General features: G+C 35.7%; 2 protein-coding genes across 3 annotated transcripts in view; one reads left to right on the top strand and one right to left on the bottom strand.

Annotated features, from left to right (window-relative positions):
* Positions 1-25294, bottom strand: part of MCPH1 (microcephalin 1) — a 274703-nt gene that overhangs the window by 124833 nt on the left and 124576 nt on the right. The gene's annotated exons all lie outside the window — the stretch shown is intronic.
* The window catches only part of ANGPT2 (angiopoietin 2), a 39583-nt gene continuing 19959 nt past the window's right edge, over positions 5671-25294 (top strand). Inside the window, exons 1-3 of the mRNA XM_075202485.1 lie at positions 5671-6101; positions 21712-21867; positions 24913-25034. Coding sequence (XP_075058586.1) covers positions 5808-6101; positions 21712-21867; positions 24913-25034 — 572 coding nt within the window. The 5' untranslated portion in view covers positions 5671-5807. The remainder of the gene's footprint in view (positions 6102-21711; positions 21868-24912; positions 25035-25294) is intronic.

Raw genomic sequence — 25294 nt, 5'->3', positions numbered from 1 at the left:
TTTTAAACTTAACCAAGTGGTTTGCTTATATAAAAACTTGTAACAGTAATGCAGGCACTCAAAAGATTAATGGCTGCAGCAGTAATCAGAGAGTACAACAGTACTATGCAGGTTTTTTATTGAGCGGTATTCTTTATACATATGCAGGTTGTAAGCTTTTCGGACACTGCACCACTGTTCAGTAACGCTTATGGGAAGTTGTTGGAACAGGTCTCATATATATGTATGCTGCTACTAATGCTGCTTTCAACCAGGTCTCGGAAGCAATGACACTTCCGGTTTGCACATGTGCAGCAGTGTCATGCGGACTGCCGCTTCACTGCACATTTTCTGTCCAACTAGACCATCAGAGATTACAGAAGATGGAGAGCAGGGCTCCTTACTAACATAATTTCCGAGCTAAACAACTGCAGCAAGAGCTGGCTTTGAATGAAAAATAGGATGCAAAGGGGCAGAGGGAGCATTCTGGATTACAGTTAAGTAAATAAAATGCACTGAACATTTTTCAGACCAAACATAACTTACAAAACAAATAGCATATGAACTTTTCTAGCTAGTGTTAAAATAGAGCTCAGCGGTGTTGCATTCTCTGCCAGTGTCTACGATGCTACTGTATCACTGAGAAAGTGAATAAGATCAGAGAAAAGTAACCTTTTAAATGGCAGAAATTTGTGAATGTTTTATCACTAGTTAAGATAGCATTCTTATAACATATCTCTATATACAGTGGGGGCTTGATGCTGCGTTAGGAGTAAATAAGGAGCACATTTGCACCTTTGCAAAACCATGTTGTACTGCAGGGAGGGGCAAATTGATGGACATATTTTTTGGGAGGAAGCATGTCCTAGAGCAGTGTCAAAGTAAAGCTGCTTGGTATTTATATGCTACATGCAAAAGCTGTCAATATTTCCGTGCATGCAAAAAAACAATTAACACATTTGCACTGCACCATGTTTTTTTCCAACAGCCAATTTACTTCAATACTTTTCTATTTTTCTTTGCTTCTAACTCAACATCAGGCCCATCATGCATACATTTCTCTTTGTAAAAAGTTTTGTGTTCCATGTATTGCTCCCTTAATTTACTGTACTATCACACTCGGGCAGATTTATGAAAGCTGAAGTCAAAAACACCATTGCAGATGAAAATTGGCATTTCACTGCTGACTGGTTCTTTATATATGTAAGGGGCTGTCAAGTACAGCTGCAATACCTGTTCTGTACATGCCAACCAGAAAAAAACCTGAAAAGAATACTTTTTGGTATGGGGAGATACATTGGAATGCATTTGGATTTATGTGAGGCATATAGATTTGCAAGTGGCACCAAAATTGTACCTTCCTGCTTTGCAGGAAAGTGCACAAGCCTTTTTCGCCATGCAAAATTTTCTTGATTTTTCTTCTTACCTTGGAGGTGTGAGAGAATGAGCCTCATTTGAGCATACGGGAATAAGTATTAGCCCGCTTCATCCTGCCAGCACTATGCATCTTGGCCATCCCGGTACCTCCATGCCCGGCCCTTCCCGATACCTCCACATGGGTTAAATAAATCACCTTACTAAATTACAAAAGGCACACCCTTTTATTATAAAATATATAACATACAGCACGCAAAAAATAGCAACTATTGTGTTTTAGAAATATTGTGTTCTAATGACATATGATCTTTCCATTGGTGCCTGTGCACTGTCCGTTTATTTTATTTAATAGGTTATTTATATAGCACCAATCATATTATGCAGAGCTGTACAGAGAATTTGTAATCATTCACCTCAGTCCTTGACCATTAGGAGCTTACATTCTAAATTCCCTACAACACAAACACACATATACTTAAATAGACTAGGGTCGATTTTGTCAGAATCCTATTAACCCTACCAGTATGTCTTTGGACTGAGAGAGGAAACCCACGTAAACATAGGGAGAACATGCAAACTCCCTGACTCCCTGGTCAGAATTGAACTCATTACCCCACACTGTGCTAACATGCTGCCCATGATTTCTTACAAAAGCAAAACATTTTTCTTACAATTAATTTTTTTGCACTTTACTGTAAGACACGAGGGGACAGTAGTGGAATAAGTGTCAAATCTTTACTTCTTTATAAGAAAAGTCAAATCATTTACCTTTGTTTAAATAAATATACCTGAAACATAGGTTGTTTTTTTGACAAAGAAAGGAAAAAAAAATATTATAACCCAGCATAATATCTCTGAAAATAAATTGATAACCTGTGGTTTCTGAGGGCCCACAGATTTAGGTAACTTTATATAAGCATAACTTAATTGTGAGAATTGTGACACTATATTTAGCTCATTTTAGTTGGTTTTCTTAGTTACATAAAACATTCAAATAAATAAATTTGCCAATATAAGGATCACAATCAACCTGGCAAAATAATGAAATTACTGACTGTGTATTTTAGTTATGTATATATAAATATAATTCCGATATTGTAATGAAGTGCATTAATGAGGATGGGTACATGCTAAAGTAATATAAAATGAAACCTATTTTTGTGGTATACTGGTTTTCCCAGGGCTTCCCACCAGAGAGCCTGTCTGGAGTCTCCCCTTACAGATAAAACATTGAAAAGTTAACTTCTGGTCACTTCACTGTGATAAGAAGCCCAAAAATAGCAAAGGCACATAACACAATAGCTTGTAGTTACATGACAGGGTTGTGAATAGGTCATTAAGAGCTGTTAAGAGTTTGATAATATACAAGCCAAAACAATCCAGAAATGTCAGAGCAGCAAACACTGTTCATTGCTGTTCAGCCATACATAGGTTCAGTACCTTGGAAAGGTATGGTATTAGCAAAGACTGCAATATGATAAAAATGATGCATATTTTAAAATAATATTGAAAGTAAAAAAAACATTTTGAAAATCGAATGCGTTAAGCTGGGTACACACTACAGAAAAATACTGCAGATCCGATTTCTGTAACGATTTTGCCAATGACTCAAAGTCCCGTTGATCATGCAGATTTATGTGTACACAACTACAAAATTTACCTTCATGTTTGTGCTCTACATCTGTCATAACCATCTGCTGAAAAGATTGTGACTCTGCACACACTCTATAGAGATCTGTCTATACTGATGGTCACGAGTGAATACACACTTCCGCATTTGCCCAACATTGTTCCATCGTTGATCCTGACCTTTAGGAAGTTTACAGAATCAATTCAATCGATACGAAATGCTTTGGTGTGATAAAACATTATCGCGGAAGCATTCACACTATTGCAATGTGTTACCAAACGGTCGTTTATTGTGTGCACGGCACAATAATGAAAAACCTGCAGTGTTACAGAGCTTTACAAAGTAGACAAACTTTGTCACTCTACACTGAATTAAAACATTATCCAGTTATCACATTTGCATTGTACACTGTAACCTTTTCTTCTTTTCAGCAACATTTTTGAAAGGAACTCCTACTATAATGAAAATAGTTGCCTGCCTTTTAAGCATCCAAGACTTCATTCACATCTCTCCAGGGCAAATTTACTAAAACTGATGCAGATATTCTAGATTTTGTCTAAAGCAAACATCCAATTGGTTGTAATGGGTTACAGACCCTTTCCTATAAGTCCCTCTATGTTTTTGTGCTAGTGTCCCCTCTGGCTTTTTTATCACTTTTTGTGTTTCTTTTTTGGGTGAAACAAGGATCCAATGCATTCAGTGGTTGAAAAAAATTAAAATACAGATTAGAAAAAAAAGTCACACCTAAAAAGCTAGTGCTAAAGGCATTGTGCATTTTCATTCAGTGAACATTTAAAAGTGTATACAATCCTGATGAAATGCATGCATGCTTGTGATTTGGCTTTCCTTGCCACACTAATCTGTTATCTCTCCTGTACTAAGGGAAACTGTAAACCATTGCAGCTTCAGATTACAGTCAGAGTCAGAGTCATCGTCTCACCCTGAAAACTTTAACAGAGACGTATTTAGCGGTATCTATCTATACAAGCGATTTATGAATGGAATTATTTCACTCTCAGTAAAGTATCATATCTATAATGCAGGCTGCACATAAATATTAATTCCTTTCACTTTGCTACAAAAAGGGGTGGAATATATTAGCAGGATATGTTTATACATGAGGCAAATACCACTTGCACATAAACTCATTCTCCTACTGTTATTTACTTTATAGGTATATGGTAACATTTGGGGAAAAGCTTTAAAAATTGTCCGTTTAATTTTGACCAACTCTTATTTTGCAGAGCATTCTTATGGACACATTATAAATGTATTTCTTTCTGTGCTCTCCCTGTACTGCCCGCTCCTTAGTAAGCACATAGCTTAAGGAACAGTCATTCTCACACAGCAGGAATATGCAGTCTAGGATTGTATGCAAAGAGGGAGGGCTATATGATGATAAGGGTGCTCATCATGAGACAGGAGAATCCTTCTGTGCTGGAAATGGCTGGAATATGTGCAGCTAAATGACTGGAACTTTGTTGCATTCAGGGGAGGTGGCTAGAGACTAATTATCTGGGCTTTTATTACTGCTGTGAATCTTGTCCATGTGTAGCACAAATGATGTTCACAAATTGCTGAGTACTGTAAATAGAGATAATTTCTCTGTGGCAGCTCTCTGCCCTCCTCACACAAAAGTATTCATCCAGCACTTTGCAAAACAAACAAAAATACTGAAGGGAGAAAGTGTGTAATTTTATCTTACTCCCAAAACCCTCACTCATCACATCTCAACTGTCATTCAACTTAAATTATCTTTATCATAAGCCTGATCCTGCTCTCATCTTGTACCTATTACTTATAAAAACTTCCCTTACTTTACTCCCCCCTCCCACCACCAAGACAAGGGCACACTCAGATATTTGAGGTCTCAACTAAAGAAACAAGTTGAGCATCACTGGCCATGGTCACTGTAATTACATATCTAGATATGTTTTTCACTTGCACATATCAAGTCCTTCTGAATAAAGCACCGTGGGGCTTACCATGCTACATGTCATCTTTCATCTAAAAAAAAAAAAAAGGGATACTTATGGGCAGAAATAGAGGTTTAAGGGCATTTACACAGCGCTTCAGTGGGCTTTGCCTAGTGGATGGATTTTGTCATTTCCTACATAAACATAGCACAGACTCTCTGGGAGATGGACAGGAAGAATGTAAAATGTCATTCCAACACTCCCTGTCAAACAGCATAGACATTGTATTATGTGCTCTCAGTCATGCCAGCATTATTTTACTGAGAGGTACACTAAGTTTGCCCCTAGAGATTATACTAGTTCTGACTGATTAAATATGTTGTATCTACAGATATACTGGTTCACTTTCATGCCAGTCAGTACTTTTGCATCCTGAGCTTGGATTGTTCTGTATATTCATTCACTGTAGCACAGGGGAATTGGCTGCTTCCCTTACATACAGCACAGGGGACAGAAGTGAACTGCAAGGTCACAGCTGCAATATTGTAGTGTTGTGTGAGAGCTTCACATGGTCCCTAAAGTTGTCCTCCTGACATTCCCCAGTGTCTCTAGAAAGAATTGAGATTACTCGTCTCCCTGGAAAGCCCATGCATGCTACAGGCGTGGTTTTACAGAGCTCTCCCTATAGCAGAGAAGGGGAGGTCCAGCCAGACAGTGCACATGTCATCTGCTTTCTGTTTAAGGCTATTTCAGGCTTCAAATCTCGCACCCAAAAGCAACACAGTTGAAAATTGGAAATACTAAGAAGACAGCTCCTGTTTGCACATCTACAATTCTGGGTTTATTAGGCTTGTGATCATTTTAAGAACACTTGTAATTTGTAAGCCAGGAAAAGTAAACTAAGAATGTGGCTCTCTGCTGTTGCTGTGCTACTGGTGGTCCTTATGAGCTTTGATGTGGGTCTGACAACAATTCGGAAAGCTGTGGAGAGTCCAGGGAAAAAACAGTATCAGGTGCAGCACGGGGCTTGCAGCTACACCTTTCTGCTGCCAGAGGTGGACAGCTGTCGCTCTGCTCCTGCCAGCACGTATGTGTCTAACTCAGTGCAAAGGGATGCCCCACTGGACTATGACGATTCTGTGCAGAGACTGCAGCTTCTGGAGAACATCATGGAGAATAACACACAGTGGATTCTAAAGGTAAGCTTTCCAAAATGGGGATTGAGAGATATTTTTACAAGGGTACAGTCTTTTTGCAATTTATAACAACAAACTAAACAGAATTTACAGTATTTTTCAAAGTTTACTAAACACACAAACTCCTGTCTGAACATTGCCATAGTTGCCAATTTTAATACAATATTCAGTGCTGGGCAGGTAAATGGCACAAGCAGTGCATTTGGACAGGTAGAAAGAAAAGTACTACAACACCATCTGGCTATTAATCACATATATTTTACATTCTTTCTATACATACTTTGAATGCATTCAGATACTTTCATCCAGCATACAAAGAAAGTGTACATTGTTATTGAATTAGGTATTTTTCTAAACACATTGCAGGGGTAAGAAACTTCAGGTGATAATCTCCAAAACCTGCAACTGTCCCTGGAAATTAGGAACAGTTGGAAACTATATAAATTGCTGGGTATACAAAGAGGCTGTCGTCTTTTGTCAATCGCATAGTTCCTAAATAGACAATTTTATTCTGCTAATACAACAGCATGTGATTTCTAAATTGCTCAAAGTTACTGAGTAAGGATTGTAATTTTTCAGTAATCATAATGGGAAAAGTTAGAAAACAAGTGTGCACAGACTCAGCTAAAGCAAATCAGCTAAACATTTTGGCAAAAATTTTGCTTGAAACTACAGGTGGTTGATTTATTATAGTAATACATTCTACATGCTTCTACTATTGATCCATGTAGTATAATAGGTTTTGTTTATTTTACAATAATCATACTTTTCGATTTCCTTTAAATGTACAGTTTTCTATCACACTACTGTGTAATGAGGAATTATTTTGAGTTCAGTTTTTAATGCATAACACAACACAAGATCATGCAGAAGTTCGTTTGACTTCTCAAAACAGAGAAATGATGAAAACTAGAATAATTTCTCAGCTTCCTAGCAAAAGGCTTACTATGCACTGATATACTGCATCATGTATAACAGGACCACCCACACAGGTGAGCTCAGTCACCCAGCTGTCAAAGACTTGATGCTCTGTGCTTCAAGCATGTCCATTCACCTTCAATACAGATTACGATGCAAAACACGTCCCTTGTGTCTTTCCTGAAGTCACCCTTTTTTTTTGTCTCAAACTGATTAGAAAGAAAGAAAAATACAGTCTGTACAGTACTAAGAGTGCAAAATAATAAATCATCTTTATGATTGTCACATGAGGGTCGTGTTAATGGATACATGGAGCAGGGTTCACTGAAGGTCCACTGAGGAAATATTCTCATGGTGACTGCAACGGCAGAGCTCAGAGCTGCAAAATGTGCTTGATCATAACAGGAGACCGTGTTTTTCATCCTTGTTTTATTATTTAAGTAATAATTATATTAAAGTAAAGTAACTGGAGTCTTAACATGCATTTTAATACTCTGGGAAAGTGCTATAACTATTATGTATTATACAGACAAACTTTCTAATTGTAGGCAGAAAATATAATGTACTTATTGCTTACAACAACAACTGTAAAAATGTTTTAAGCAAGAAAGTATGATGAAAAATAAGTAAATTGGTCTAATGACTTCAAAGTTATGATAGTCAAAATGTCATGGTATTTACTTGATTTAGGTCTTCTACACAGATTTTTATTTTCATGCATGGAGAGCCCTCTCCCTGTTACATTCACTGAAAGTTACAAATAGATCATGGACGCAAGGCAGTAAGACATGCTGCCTTCATTATCTGTCCAGCATTCACTCAAAGTTTGATGGTTCCTATTTACAGCTAAAATAGGACACAGCATGAAAAGCACCTCTATGTACAAGTCCTTAAACGTAGTCTCCTTATTTAAAAAAAATGCACAAAGGCTAAGGATTTAAGTTTTTCAGTGCAAATTAAATGTTTATCCTACAGGAAGTTCTATTAGTCAGTATAAGAAGTTGTGACAGTGCCGTTATTAGTCCTCTGCATATTTGGAAGTATAATAGGTTTTACTGAGTGCATATTGTGGATTATCAGAGTAAAAGCTGGAGCATGGATACTTCACTCAAACTACTTTCAGTCTCCTAAACATTAAGGTGTACACTCAGGTCGGCATCATTTATATGAAACACCTTTAAACAGTTAGAAAACCATCCATTTTAATTCAGGCTTAGTAATTGTTCCATCTGTTTCCATTTTGTAGGACCAATTTGCTTTTAGTCTGTATTTTACGTACTCAATTATATGAATTGTAACTTATAGCATCTTAGAAACTCCTCAGGTTACAGTGGTAACCATAGGTTAAGTGGAGTTAAGATGAAGTACTAGTTTAGTACCATTAGTACCAGCTCCCAGTCTGACCTTGGCCAGTGATTACTTTATCTCTATATATCATGTACCTAAATTACACTGAAATTTGTTCAAGCATGAATAAACACGTAGATTACAGCTTGTTTTCATTACTGTAAAAAAACAATGTATGCAGATTTTAAAGTGAGAATATCACTTTTTCAATACAATAAAAATAAACACAAGTTTAATCTTCAGACTTTGAAAGCACAGTCGTAACATTAGCAAAAATAATACTTCCCGGCTATTAAAGGGGCGGACCTAAAAAAAAATTTCGGGGGGAGGGGATTTAGACCACACCCTCTTATTTTACTTTTATCAATGGACTGTCTGCGGCCGCACACTATGTGCTGCGTATACCTGTTGGCAGACTAAGTATGCTGCCTGGCTGCTCTGAATGTGTTTAAAACACAATCGGAGCGGCCGTGCAGGATTCCGTCTCCATACACTGACCTGCAGCTCAGTGTGCAGCCGCAGGCAGAACCTCCTGATCGTACCCCACCCCATCTCCGCCAGAACTTCCACTATTGTTTCCATATTCATAGCAATATTGCATAAATGCTTGATTGGGTTCAGATCAGGTGACTGAAAAGGCCATAGCAAATGGATCATATTGGTGTCATGCACATCAAACCACTGTGTGCCCACACATTCTCTGAATGTGGACATTCCTCCCATCGGGAAAGAATTCCTACAACATGGGGTGCAGATCCTCACATAGTACCGATAAATATTAATTAACAATCCTTATAAAGAATACATCCAAACCATGGTAGGAAAATGATCCCCGCAATATTATGGGACCAGCAGAACCCTTCACTGGTAACAAGCACACGTCTGCAGAGTTCTGCAGGTTGGCGCTACACAAGTACTCGCCTGGCAAAAACTTTATGAAGGATGACTTGACCATATCATCTACCACCTTTGTCTGTGCACCACTATAATTGTGGAGGTCGTGTTAGGCTGTTTTGTTGAAACGGCTCACACCACAAACATATCACAAACCTGGAGTAGGTGCTTCCGCATACTGTTGCGCTTTGAATGTTTTTTTCCCCCCAGAGTTTCATAATAGAAACTTTTACTCAAGAAAAATTAACAAATTGGGCTGTCTTAGTCATTTGAGCTTGTGCCAAAAGGGCCCCAACAATAACCCCTCTTCAAAGTCACTTTTGCGATCATGCTAGCCCTAATTATAGGTAACTAGAGCAATCTAGCATTTTTATACATAATCCTGACCATGTTGAAATGTTATTTGCCTAATTAAAGCATGAGCCATAGCTGTGTGGAAACCCTTCCTTTCAATATGTTTGGTGTCCCTCATTTAGCAGTGTTTCCATGTTTTTATCAGTTACCTGTATTTTAGTCAATACACCATATAGATCATCATTCAGATAATAGCCATTGTATGAACAATAAAAACAAAAAAGCAAGCCAAAATCGTCTATCCAATAAAAGTTTTCAGTATAAAAAAAGATCATAACTCTTCTTTGTCCTAAATCCCAATATAAAATGTTTAAATATATTTAATAAATCAGATATTTTAAACAAAAAAGTAGAGTATGTATGATATTTTAAATATAACACCTGCATGAACTCACAATTATTTAGAGAAGGAAATTCAACAGTGTAATTGTTTCTGCACCAAAACATGTGTCTGTGTTGTGACAACAGAAGTGCCACAATGTGTGCTTAGAACTTTCAAATTCACCATCTCTGCTCTAGAAGTGACTGATTCAACAACTGAACTTATTTGGAAAGGATTTGGAGAAATGCAGTAGACAAATGTCTACACCACAAGACTAGATAGAGAAGAGTGAGTATTAACTTGCTATTTAATATACTGCCATCTACAGATATTTAATTGTAAAGTAAAATAAAAGTGGGCAGAAAGAGTAAGCGATTTGCCTTCCTCCTGTAACAAATGTACCATAAGGATGTACTTTCCAAATGATTATTTAATGTCCCTCTTTTGGAAACATATCACAAATAAAGCTATCACAGAAGAAAACAGATTTATACTTATTTAACACTGGGATGGAGTAAAGGGATAAGTAATATCTGGGGAGACTGCATGATATTACAAGATGTTTTATGGAATGTGTGGGGCATCCTGGTTATGGCAATAGTGAGTAGGGAACAGCTGGGATCAAGTCCTGGGGCACTGTCGACATAATGTCTTGTGGCAGACAATGAAAGCAAAGATGTATGGGGGGCAGAGACATTTATACATATCTGCACTGAAACCCTCTACTGTAATGGTGCACCATTTTGTTAAACAAAATATCATGTAGCAATCAATGCATACTCCTAACAAATGCAAACATGTATTACTTCTAATGCAGTATTCAAACAAGGCCCAATGTTACTGACCTGGTGTGTGGAAGCATCCAGAGAATGGAGATTGAACACACATGTTTGCTCAGCATGTTAAAAGAACTGTAGATGCTTAACAAACAGTGTTTACAGGAATGTGACAGTGAGGACAAGAGGTCTGAAAAATTATTTGCAGAGCTAATATGTGTCAAGAGGACATAAGCTCATCAATGTATTATTCCAATTGCACACTATTACAGATCACATCTTACATATCCTAATAAATTATTTATACCTTCCATAGCTACTTCAATGAGCCTTTTTATTGTACTCAAATTTTACTACACTACAAAAACATACAATATTTACCACTATAGTATCAAAATGTGTAAACATTACCTATAATAAAAGGTACACTACTGGAAATGTACAGTGTCACTCTAGTTGTCAACAAAACTGTGAACGTAATTATGTACACAACATTTTGTGAAATTCCCTTAACATTAGCAATTTGTAGTAATTTGGTATATCTATCAAATAACCATGAAATCAACTAAAGTGTAAGTTTGAGTAAAGATACTGAAGAGATTTGTGAAATGTAGCAATTCATGTTTTAATAATTCTATATACAAACGGTAGGTACATTTAAACATTTATCGCACGTTCTTAAAGCATATTAAAAACGCACTTTGACACAGAACAAAACGTATGCTGTAAAGACACACTCCCGACAAGCCTTTACTTTGCAATAATTTCAACATTGTCTGCAGTGTTTAGAAGCTTTAACATTCAGAGGAATACAGTGGAGCTCTATGGGTACACTAATTTATACACAATACACTATGCTGCAGGAAACCTTTGAGATGCATTAATGAACACACTTCTAACACTCTGTTTAATCAATCGTTTTGTCTATGCCATAACTAGTGGTTTATTTCAATGTGTATATGAGCCTTAAATGTGACCTTAGACAATATAAAACTCTGAATTGAAATTAAGCTTAAGAATTAAATCTACATTAAAATCCCACTGCACATTATTATACATTTTCCATTGTACCAAAGTATAATTATGATATCTCAAGTATTCCCTTTTATTAAAAGTATCAGCGTGCATCGCCATTAATTTATTCCTTTCTGTTCACTAGCAAAACAGTGCACAATTTCATTACTAGAACAGTGCATTTAGGAGATCAAATAAAGATTAGCAACATGTCATTTTTCCAGTTGACAGGACTCAGGTGGTGGTCTCAACCATTCCCAACAAAACCAACTGTGCTAATTCAAGACCCATGTCAAGCTTTCAGGAGCCTCTACAGGTTGTGAACGTTATTCCAGAAAACATCGGAATCAAGACCTCCTCTGTATCCATTTTGGCCATGTTGTGCCAATAAAAGGGTATGGCTTTCACTACCAACTGAGAGCTTTAGACAACTTTCAGCAAGGTCTCTCAACAACAAAAAGTATTACATTCTCTTTAAAAATTAGGCATTTTTTGAAAGGATTATTTTCCTTTAACAAACATGCATGAGAAACAAAGACAGAAATTCCTTTAGAAAAAGTCTTCATATAATCTGCATTACATTCCTGCGCAGCAAGTGTTCAGTGACAGGGTCAAAGGGATTTTGTGTTTTGGGATTAGTTGAGGGAAGTGGCAATCACTGGAAAATGCTGGTTGTAGAAAGGTGAGGTCAGGCAATCATTTAACAAATGTCATTCAGAATCTAGTTGTTCATAAGTAGACACTAAACATGTGCTTGATAGAATGGGATAATATTTGTTATGAAATCAGCTTACTTCTAGTTCTATGAAAAATAAAAATAGTGCAAGTAGCTTAACCTGACAACTTGCTGATCTCTGAACACTTGAACTGTATTGTTGGAATTGCTATGCCTTGATATATCTGTATATTATTAAGGTGCATTCACTAAAGGCCACACTTCACTATGTTCAAAATATCCCCAAGATCGATTTGTAGGTTCATACATTGTCCCTGCAGTAAAGACCTGACAAGGTTAGTAATCTCTTTATAAAGTACATGCTTAGAGTTTCCAAAGGCTAGATATTAAAAACTCTTGCAACACTACAACCACTCATTCCACCGTACACTTTCTCAAGGTGAATGAGTATTACCTGGTATTTCTTAGGAAAGCTACACTTACAAATCAATAATATTGTTCCAGCATTGTCTATGACCTAACTATATGAAGAGGGTTTCACCACATATAGGTAACCTGATGATATTCACCTCACATTCCTCTCAGCATTTCCAACACCAGTGTCCTCTACATATCTCATTTTGTGGACGCTTGTATGGCAAGGTACACACTGAACTACAATTTGCCTCTTTTGCCTATTCTGTCTCTGTATACATGGCTTGACAAATTGCCCAAGCCATGTATAAAGGTGTGGAATAACAAAAGGTGCCAAGAGTATTTTTGGAGGCATACATTGAAGAACTATACTTCTACTGCTCTAAAGCAGTAAATATTTCAATTTTAACGTGTTTGGGAGCAACTGTACCTTTTAATTTATTAAAACATTATTAGGGACCTATAATAATTTTTCAATGTAAAAGTATTGGTCCATATAAGTTAGTGTACGTAAAGTATGTAGCAAGCTGTGAAACGTATCTGACAAATCACTGCCATTAACTTTCAGGCTTACTAAGTACAAATAAAACTCTACCTTGGTGTGAGCTATGCCTATAATACTATAGAAAACAAAAAAGAGGTATTGAAATAACTTTAATATGGATATTGAGGTTAATGGAGGCCCATATTATGGCAACATACTTTTACAACAAGTTACCTGTGAAAATGTCCTATTCATTTTAAATCTTTTTTTTTTTTTTTTTTTACATGTGATGGTGATTGGTAGCCACCACTAACTAATCATTGAGACTCCCTATACTCTTATGCAATTACAATACAAGCAAAAAAATAAATAAATCACAGTATAGATGCTTTACTGTGAGCATCGGTGGCTCAGTTGCTTGCACTTCTGCCTTACAGCACTGGAGTCATGAGTTCGATTTCCGACCATTGCCTTATCTGTGTGGAGTATGGGAGGAAACCCAAGCATACGTGGTGAAAATATGCACACTCCAAAAACATACTAGCTGTTTAATTCAAGTTGATATCAAATTGACCGTAGTCTCTCCATCTGTGTGTGTGTCTGTGTTTGTGATATATATATATATATATATATATATATATATATATATATATATATATATATATATATATATATATATATATATATATATATATATATATATATATATATATATATAGTCATGGCCAAGAGTTTTGAGAATGACACAAATATTATTTTTCACAAAGTCTGCTCCCCCAGAATGTCATGAAGAGTGATCAGATGGATTGCAATTAATTTCAAAGTCCCTCTTTGCCATAAAAATGAACTTTATCCCAAAAACAACATTTCCATTGTATGTCAGCTCTGCCACAAAAGGACCAGCTGACATCAGGTCAGTGATTCTCTCATTAACACAGTTGAGAGTCTTGACAAGGACAAGGTTGGAGATCACTCTGTCATGCTGATTGAGTAAAAATAACAGACTGGAAGCTTTAAAAGGAGGGTGGTACATGAAATCAGTGTGTTTCCTCTGTCAACCATGGTTACCTGCAAAGAAACACATGCAGTCATCATTGCTTTGCACAAAAAGGGCTTCATGCCAACAGTAAAGCATCCTGAAACCATTCATGTGTAGAGTTGCTTCTCAGCAAAGAGTGTGGGTTCACTCACAATTTTTCCTAAGAACACATCCATGAATAAAGAATGTTACCAAAACATCCTCCAAGAGCAACTTCTCCCAAACCATCCAAGAACAGTTTTGATGATGAACAATGCCTTTTCCAGCATGATGGAGCACCTTGCCATACGGCAAAAGTGATAACTAAGCGGCTCGGGAATCAAAACATCAAAATTTTGGGTCCATTACCAGGAAACTCCCCAGACCTTAATCCCATTGAGAACTTGTGGTCAATCCTCAAGAGGCGGGTGGACAAACAAAAACCCACAAATTCTGACAAACTCCAAGCATTAATTGGGCAACAATGGGTGGTCATCAATTAGTATGTGGCCCAGAAGTTGATTGACAGCATGCCAGGGTGAATTGCAGAGGTCTTCAAAAAGAAGAGTCAACACTGCAAATATTGACTCTTTGCATAAATTTAATGTAATTGTCAATAAAAGCCTTTGACACTTATGAAATCCTTGTAATTTTACTTCAGTATACCATAGCAACATCTGACAAAAAGGTCTAATAACACTGAAGCAGCAAACTTTGTGAAAACCAATACTGGTGTCATTCTCAAAACTTTTTGCCATGACTGTATGTATGTATGTTTGTTAGGGAATTTAGACTGTAAGCTCCAATGGGGCAGGGACAAATGTGAGTGAGTATATAGCTGCGGAATTAGTGGTGCTATATAAATAGATGAAGATGATGATATGCTCCCTCACACAACCCAGCATCCTAAAATATGTTTATGTTCACCATACATCATTTACAATCCATGTGAATGTGGAACATTATGTTGTGTTCTTGGCTAGTGATGGTCTACATAGCCAGTTGAACTTTTCATGTGCACTTTGTTTGTGGTGGGCAACTCTGAATATCTGTGAAACAAAAGCTCACTTTTGACATTTGATCTTTGACTCCTTCCCAATTCTTCATGACACACTTTTTGTAAACGGAGGTCAAGCATTTGTTAAAGGGCAAACGCATCTAACAGAGAATGCTTAGTTCTGTTTTATCCTTCTGCCCTTACATTCCTTTTTATACACAGAGATCCTCATCACTTGTCCATTTAATTTTAATTTGTGGTGTACACATACAGAACATAAGACACAATACTAGACCACCAACATTAATGAGTGACACAACTGATATCAAGTCTTACTAGCCAACTAATTCATTTACATTATGTTATATTCATATATATGGACAAATACATTCATGCATCAACTGGTCACACACTTTAATACTGTTTAAGTATAGAATTACTTTTTAATTACTACTTTTCAATAGGTTTTTTTTCCCAAACTTTAAATTATTTTTTTTTTTAATAAAAATTCAATAAAATTCATGGGCATGATCTATTTTGCTCAAATAACACATTAATTTGCATATTTGAGCCTCATGCCTCAGTGATATCACTTGTTCCTAGCGCAGGGGTTGACAAAATAGCAATGACTAGGATGTAACGGATCTATCAGTACAGCTTTTCCTCACTTCTATTGGTATCACATTTTAAAATGTCTGCCTAAAGGCAAAAGAAGATGATCAATATCCCACAAATGCTCAGATAGTCTCAGCTAAAGCATTTGTTTACTTTAAACCATATTGATAACAAAAGTAAGCCAAGGATTGTAAGAACAGGTTGTTTACACCCTAATCTTCCAGGTGGTAATTTGGAAACATTTTTGCTAAATTGATCGATGTTGAGCCTATAGCTTGAAAGCAATGGTGTGCTATGGTCTGAAGAGTGCAATTTTGCTGCATTCTTGGTTATGTGAAATATCCTTTTCCTTACATTAATGTAACCTACACAATTAGATATTTATGTTAACATAATTTGTATAAAATGTGGTAAACATACTTCTTACATTGTGTTTACTCAGTGATACAACGTAGTAAACAATAAATAAAAAAGTGCTTTGATTGAATGATTAAAGAGAGTTCATGATAACCCCTCAAATTGATTCTCCCCAGATCAAAAATGATCCTCAAACACATTCTTCCCTAGATCACCTAAATTTAGGTGAAACATTGATCATTTCACTAGTGATACCTAGAGCTCTGCAGAACAGTTACACTATTATACTGCCAGTGAACCACAGTGCAGCAAATTCATTATGATATGCTGCCAGACTGACCTCACTGATGAATGGGCAGGTCTCACTGCGGCTTTGGAGGTGGAGACAGGCTTCGTCCTCATCCTGGCATCCAAGTGAGGCAGGTGTTCCCCATGTGTGCACTCTTGGCACGTTAAACAGTGCAGCCCCAATGCTATAGCTAATGTTCTGCATGTCTAGTATTTGTACCTTTGTCTTTGCTATTTTAATTTATTTTAAGAACATCTAACAAATCTATTGTATTTTATGATGGTTCTACATATTTGTAGCAAGAGATGGTGCAGCCATAGATACCAATTGTTGCTTTTCTCTAATTTGCTGGCCCTCCTCGTCTCTAAATATTTGCATACACTAAATATAGTGGCAAAGCTGCTAAGCTAGAGCAATAAGAAAGCATGTCTAACAGCCCATAAACTGAGATTACAGTATGGCAGAATACTATGTGCGCAGCACACACAGCAGCCTTGTCCTGGAGGCCAAACACGTGGCCCAAGCTTTTACAGAATCACACTGCAAATAAAATGGGTGTGGCTTGCCTAATGTAAGCATGGGTTTATGCTGTTAATGAAATATATGAACAATTAAATACTACAACTCCACGTTTGGTCATAATTCAATGCCCAGCATATTCTAGTGACCAATTTACAATCCAAAGAGCATTCTAGTGACCTCTATACAACACAGAGACCATTCTAGTGACATTTCGTGTCACTGGATATGTCCCTATTTTTCAATACTGACCCAATGCACAACAACCCAACTTGAGTCTGCATATTAACTACCATTCTCACGATATATTTTGAATTTCTGGACTAGATTTAAATGGTCACAAATTATATTATAACTAAATTTAATAAATGGGTATATGCAGTGTACACAGGTGCTTTGTGTGCTGAGTCAGCTTTAAAGTGTTTCTGAAAATTATTTGAAAATGTTTCCATCTATGATTATATTGTGGGGAAAATAATCAATCTGCTCAATTTAAAAAAAAAAAAAAAAAATACATTAATTTTGCAGTTCTAATATAAAAAAGCATAAAAGCAAAGTTCATTGAACATTGCTAAAATGAGGAGACTTTTTGCAAGTAAACAAAAAAAAAGCCCAAGAGAGAAAATGTAAATTTGACATTGATGCACCTTGTTTATGGTGGTGATTTACCTGAACAGTGCATCCTGCATGGGTCATGAAACATGTATGAACAAGAGATGCCTCTTACAGCATCAAAGCGTTGTTTTGGAAGTTGTTGTTTAGTCTGGTAGTTGCAGGAGATAAGCTGCTCAATGCTCCAAACAATAAGGATATGATAACAAATAAGATCTACCATGATCTTGTATATAATAATCAGAGACACAAGTGATTTTCCTTACAAATACTACTTTTCTACAGTTAAATTAATGGCTAAAAAATTTTCTGTACTAGGCACACAAGGGGCCCGATTCATTAAGGAACTTAAATTAAGAAATTTCTTATTTAAGTCTCCTGGACAAAACCATGTTACAATGCAAGGGGTGAAAATTAGTTTCCTGTTTTGCACATAAGTTAAATACTGACTGTTTTTTCATGTAGCACACAAATATCAACTTTAAATTTCAGTGTACAAATAAGCTATAAAGTATTTGTGTGCTACATGAAAAAACAGTCAGTATTTAACTTATGTGCAAAACAGAAAACTAATTTTCACCCCTTGCATTGTAACATGGTTTTGTCCAGGAGACTTAAATAAGAATTTTTTTAATTTAAGTTACTTAATGAATCAGGCCCAAGATCTGTAAAAAACCAAATAGCTATTAAAAATAAGTTTGATGATTTAATGGCCACATAAATATACATATAAATAATTTTGTATACTGTTTTTTTTTGTGTTAATATTTGTAAGACAACCAGATGACATACTCACTAGAGATTATTTTTTCACTACTTCCCTTTTTTATGAATAGTTATGTGCAAAATTGACACTGTATCTAGTTTTAGAAGCAGTATTCATTTAACAGAACAGAATCATCAACATTTATTTATATAGCGCCAGCAAATTCCGTAGCACTTTACAATTGGGAACAAACATTAATAAGACAATACTGGGTAATACATACAGACAGAGAGGTAAGAGAACCCTGCTCGCAAGCTTACAATCTATGGGATACAGGTACATTTCATAATACAAGGCTTGTAATGTTACAAGAATTTGTAGATATTATTTTAACTGAAAACTAAAATGTTTGTAATCACTAAAATGGTTTGTGCTAAATCCTTTAAGGAATAAAAGTTGAATTATATTTAGTATACACAAGCTTTCCTATGCTGTACATGTAAAGAAAGTGATGAGACAAATTGTTTATAGGGCACTGAGGAACCAGGGCTAAATATCAAAGCTACATACAGATGGAGGCAGGGGATTTCTTGTTTACAATATAAGCAGTAAATAGCAAAAATATTACAAAATGTAATGCAATACTAAAAATGTTGCAGCACTGCACAGAATATTAATATATATTGGAATACAAGGGTAATAGGTGCAAGAACACTACCTATAACTCCTGCAAACTATAAGATTAATAAGTTAAAATATTTTTTTATATGGAAAAATAAAAGTAGTGTAAAGAAAAGCCTAAATTAACCACTTTCCAACCATTCCATTTACATATACACATGATGTCAGGCAGTGTATTCACCTGACAAGACCTATAGATAAGCATCCAAAATGGCAGCAGTACAACATGGTATACTGCTGCAACCAGGATCAGTTCGATTGGTTCCCAAACATACTGGACTGGGGAGCAGGGGGGCATCTGTCCCCTGGGCCGGTTCCAGAGTGGGCTACCTTGGGCTGGGTCACCTGCATTTTTCCCCTTTAAAATGTTCCTAATAGGCTGCTGAGTCGAGTCCTGCCCCCTGGGCTAAAATTTGCCGGCCCTCCCTACATACGGAGTACTGTGCAGAAACATTGCTTTCACATTGGTCTTGCCATGCCCAGTGAAGTCATCGCAGTTCCTTTAAGAGGGGCTGGACATGTTAGGACAGGAGGGATATGATGCATGTCCTTCATTCAGAGCTACAATAGATTGACTGTAATTAAAATAAATAATTTGAAATACAAACAAAAGAAAAATGATCAAAATAAAATGTGGCACTATTATTCTTGGCCTATTATCTATGCAAGACCTTGAATAAAGTACACATATTTGGTATCGCTGTATTCATCATCATCAACATTTATTTGTACAGCACCAGCAGATTCTGTGGCGCTTTACGACTGGGAACAAACAGTAATAAAGCAATACTGGGTAATACATACATGAAGAAAGGTAAGAGGGTCCTGTATTCAGGACAACTAGATGATTAAATTATGTAGTACATCTCAAAGGCTACAATAACGACATTAAAGTAGCAGAACAAACATTGTTTCTTCCTATTTGTGCCTGATTTTCCATAGATAATCCTTATAAAATAAAGATATTTTTTTCCAAATTGCCACCAAAAGTCGTCCCTAACTGTCCCAGAGGAAACAATTATCATTTCGGTAGGCTAAGAAAAAAAAAAAAAAAAAAAGGTTATTCTCATTAAAACTCAGACATGCCCCCTCAAAAAATTAATTTGGCCTAATCATGAAGTGGTTACCAAGGTTTCAACATCTGCAGTGTTAACTATGATTGAAATTAATTTGCATTTAAAAAATCTGGCATTTATTTAATCCTCTGAGATAAATTATTATATGGTCAAATAAGAACCTAGAAATAGATGATGAAAGTACAGACTTTATCATTAGTTATAGTATAACTTTTGGTGTTATGATTATTTTACAAACCCTGAGTATTAACGGTGTATTGATCACATTTTGTTACAGATAGTTACATTTCTGAACTCATAAGTCATAACTTGCTAGTTAGAATATGGTTGTGTCGTTTAGCTCATTCAAGTCTATTCAACAAGTATGCTTTAACTACGGGACTATTCAAAGTGTAAATGTATTTTATAGAGACATAACATGCATATATTTTTACAATCACTTATCAGTGTTCAGTTCTTTGAAGATTGAATCACTGTTCGTGGAGAAGGAATATATTATGTTCAAATAAATTGTTATCTTTTCAGGTAGTTGTATTCAAAGGTTCAAAGCAAAACTAGTGAAAGCCTATGGTAATATAATTTTACTTAAAAGATGTTCATGCAAATGTTTTCACTAAAATTCACATCCTCCAATTGACATGATCTGGAAAACATTTTCATTAATTTTTCTGCTCCTTTATAGTTCTTATAATTTATTTATATAGGGTCAATATTTTATGCAGCGCTGTACAATGTTTATTCATTTACATCATGCCCTGCTCCAGTGTAGCTTATTCTCTAATTCATTGCCTCAAGCACAAAAACTCACACACTTAGGCCAATTTAGTGAGAGCCAAATAAATAATCATCAACAGGATTTCAATTCTAAGTAAAAAAAAAATGTATGAAGTTTCATTTAACACAGTAAATTGTAGATTCTATTAAACTCTACAGTTGAGATAATAGACCTTCGGCACTCTATTTCCATAATGCTCATCCTCCAGTGGGAGTGCTTTGCCTTGTAATGAATATCTGCAAATATACGATAAGCCATCCAATCTACTGCGCTTCTGTTGAGGATGGTCCAAACCCTAGGCCCTTGCTTAAGACTTCTGTATTTTATTTATGAAGGAGGCCGTTTTATTTAGACTTTTACTGGCCGATAGTGTACTGGGAGATGTTTTGTGTTTCTTTTCTAGATAACCCCTCCCTTTTCAACACCTATTATAAATTGATTGAGCATCTTTCATTTTGTGTATTATGAAATTAATTCATCCCTTAATATATATATAAAATATATAAGTAATATAGCATTATTCTACAATTTCTAACATTTGCAGGGATAGTCTAAGACTGCCTTCCCAATGTTGTAATTAGCCTTTAGATGTCCAGGAGGTCACCCGATCATTATTAACATGTGAACCAGACTGAAGTACTCAGCTGTGGCCAATGGTAGTAAAGGGATTCACTGAGATTCATCACAGGAACAAAAGACAAAATTGCTACCAAATTTAAAATGAACAAGTCTTGTTAGAATTCAACCTATTTTACTCATGTTTTGGCAGCTTGAGAACTATATTCAAGACAACATGAAAAAAGAGATGGTGGAGATGCAGAAGCACGCGGTACAGAACCACACTGCTATAATGATGGAGATTGGGACCAATCTACTGAACCAAACAGCTGAACAGACAAGAAAGCTGACCGATGTTGAAGCTCAGGTAAACATGCAAAAAGCACTATGACATATTAACTTATATGCTAACATAGTATCAGGGCTGATTCATGCACAGAAAACGGAAGAGAAACAAAAAAATAGCATTTATCTTCTGTGTCACAACCGAGCCCGAAAAAAAAAAAAATGTTTTACCAATCCAGGTCATGTAATCTTTGTGATATTTCTGTAAAATATGCGTGCCCTCCACTCGCACAGGAAGAAACACGGTCTGTAAAATGCTCTATAAATCTCCGGATCAGACACTTTCCAGACTAATGCGTATCTGTTCTCTATAAATCACCATGGCCACAAGAGTTAGTGTTACTGCACCCCCCTAGCATGAACCAGGTTCAATGCTTCAGAGAGAGAGAACATACGCAACTCGATCATAAATGTGTGTACAATTTTTTTTTTTTTTTCAAACAAATGGAATTGCAGCTCGATCATATGCAGTCCTTTGGTCTGGCCCCCAACACCCTGACAATTTGCCAACATTTGGATTACTGAAGTAAAACACTTTTCACAGCAGTAATTTGTAAAGTAAGGGACTTTAGGCGGACAACGCAGGATTGAGAGGGGAACGACTGAGGACTAGATCTAATCATGTACATTAATTGAGTCTTTCAATGTCAAAGTAAGTTAGGCAGGGACTTCTATTTACAAAATTTACCCTATAGGTCTTGTGTATCTATTTAAAAGAGAGGGGGGTGGGGGTATTACGGGGTGAGAGATGTCCACAAAATGTTGACTTCTCTTTTAAGTGCATGTTAAGTCCTATTATATGCAAGGGTAGAATATGTATAACACTTTTCAATCCAAAATTACATTATAACTTTGTAAATGTAGAGTGCAGTCCCATTGCTATGATACTGTACATAAAATAAAAGTCCATAAACATTCCTCTGAAAAAGTCATTTAAAATGGGAAAACACTGTTTTCTGCCACCTGTTATATAAATACTACAATTTACTGCTTTTAATCATCTTCCAATATACACAGACAACAATCAAACTTACTAAATACTATAGTGTATTAACATGCGTGTATAATATGTTTACTTATCACAGATCATATTAAAGTGGGTAGCTGTGTATCTTCATCACTAATTTCTTATAGCCAACATGATGACAGATCAATTATAGTTGATTTGAAGTAGATTCTTTTCAATATTTCATAATAAAATTCCAATGTGTTATAGGATTTAGAAAGGCTTTATTAAGTAGTAACTGCTTTGCTGTACACTCATATTTGATATTTAGAGGGAATAAAAAGAAAGTTTACACTAAACAGACAAAAACAAAAAAATAGACTTTAACAGCCCTCCATTATATGTACAAATTGGAAAAGCTATTGACACTGAATTCTACAATAGGGCATTTACCTCAGTACTACAAGTTGTTACCAAAGGATTTATTTATTTTTAATCACTATGTGATTTATTTAGCCAAAAGGAATAAAAAATATAGCTCAACTCAATGCAGAGTACAAACTTTGCCACCAAGGTAGAGAAAACCATTACTGATTGGTTAGGTAAACAAATAGGTTAACACTACATATATTACACACATTGGTCTACTATGTTATAATAAACCAAATATGTCCACATGTATACCAAATATGTGTGACCAGTTACAGAGTTCTCAAAATGTAGCCGGAACCTTTTTGTTGAGACTTCTAAGAAAGTGGTTAATAACTGTTAAACTAAAAAAACAAAAACCAAAACAAAAAAAACACAAAAAAAATCAAAACTTGTTCTCCCAAGGACACTACAACATGAAATCATATCCTCAAGAAATATTTAACATGACGGATATGAGTAATAAGGTCTTCCTGTAAACAGAAACAAGCCCCAGATGAAAGAAGTACATGTAATCATTACACAAATAGTATTGTCTGAACAGCATGCAGCATGATGAGGCAAGTTTTGCAAACGTCCAAAGCTATGTTTTCCTTCCGAAACATTGTCATCAATGAAATAAATAACATTCCTTGGCATGATATAAGCTGAAGACGAATGTCTCAGGAAATGATTTATATTTTTGAAAAAATGTAGTCAAAGCATGATGACCAATTTGTTGTTTTTTTTAAAAAATATTTTCTTAAATCATCTTTTGCTATGCTGTAGTTTCTGAGTTGGACCTTTGCTAGCCAAAGCATGATAAATCAATGTACTGTATATTTAAAATAAAATTACATTCAGTCTGAAAGGGATTGCTATGGTATATTGCAATATACTCTGCTACATTTTAGCCATGTCTTAAATATATTCAGAATAGGGAGAATCATATAAATTTGAGAAATACATGGTATCAACGCTGACTACAAGCGCAAGACAGGCTTCACATTACAAGACAGAAGAGTCCAATTTGTAACTAGTGGACTGAAAGCAGGTTTCAAATCCTTTTTTTTTCTATGGTATAAACTAATATTGAAATGCCATAGAACATTCCTACCAACAATCTACACACAAGAAAAGTACATACATGCAACAGATTCAGAAACCCCCGCCCTCATCTGCTATGACTGTCAAAACAGAATGCAGAGCATTTAATTAAGTTTAATGATGCTGAAAATAGGAGAATAATATATATCTGGACATTTAATCAGGTGCATCTGCTAAAGGTATGATGAGCATTCTAATCTGTTTTATAACATTTCTATATGCAAATTGCAAACATGCAGCTATAGTAGGTTTCATATGCTGTTTACAGCCCTTTTTGAGAACAACAGGACATTACTGCTTTAGTAAATGTCTGCAAGTCTAGCAGAGCAGTAACTGTTGAATGTAATAAATACGTTTATCACATCTACTTTGGATATGTTGTGTACGTAGGCATTCGCCACATCTGTAATCAGGGGAGCCATAAGTAATTAATGGTGCCTTTGTCCATAATCAATAGATAACTAGCTTTTAGTTTTTGAATGATCTGTATTGCTCAATTCAGTTCAGATTGTGTTATTTGTATTTACAGAGAAACATGACGGACAATAAAACACAACAATAAGAGCTCACGCGTGCTTGACAATTTAATTTTTTAATTCTAAACAGGTATTTAACCAAACAAGTCGGCTGGAGCTTCAGCTTTTGGAAAACTCATTTTCAACAAACAAACTGGAAAAACAAATATCAGATCAAACAAGTGAGATAACCAAGTTGCAAGACAAGAACAGGTGCGTTTCATTTATATAAAATCTTAGGGAAATATTTCAAAATGAGAAAAAAATTAACCACCACTCATAACCTGACATTATTGCAGAATATGTATGAAGCAAGCTGAAGTGTTTACAGACTAAAGTAGGATTCTGAATAACATTTTAGAAATAAATTGGGTTACTTTCAAATCAAATTCAACTTTTAATCTAATTTTCTTACTTAATATGTATATGCAATTGCTTGCATTTATTAGACATTTGATATGATACCTAAATAA

Source organism: Mixophyes fleayi, chromosome 3 (genome assembly GCF_038048845.1).
Source record: "Mixophyes fleayi isolate aMixFle1 chromosome 3, aMixFle1.hap1, whole genome shotgun sequence".
Taxonomy (NCBI): Eukaryota; Metazoa; Chordata; class Amphibia; order Anura; family Limnodynastidae; genus Mixophyes; species Mixophyes fleayi.
This window is presented reverse-complemented; position numbering and strand designations above follow the sequence as displayed.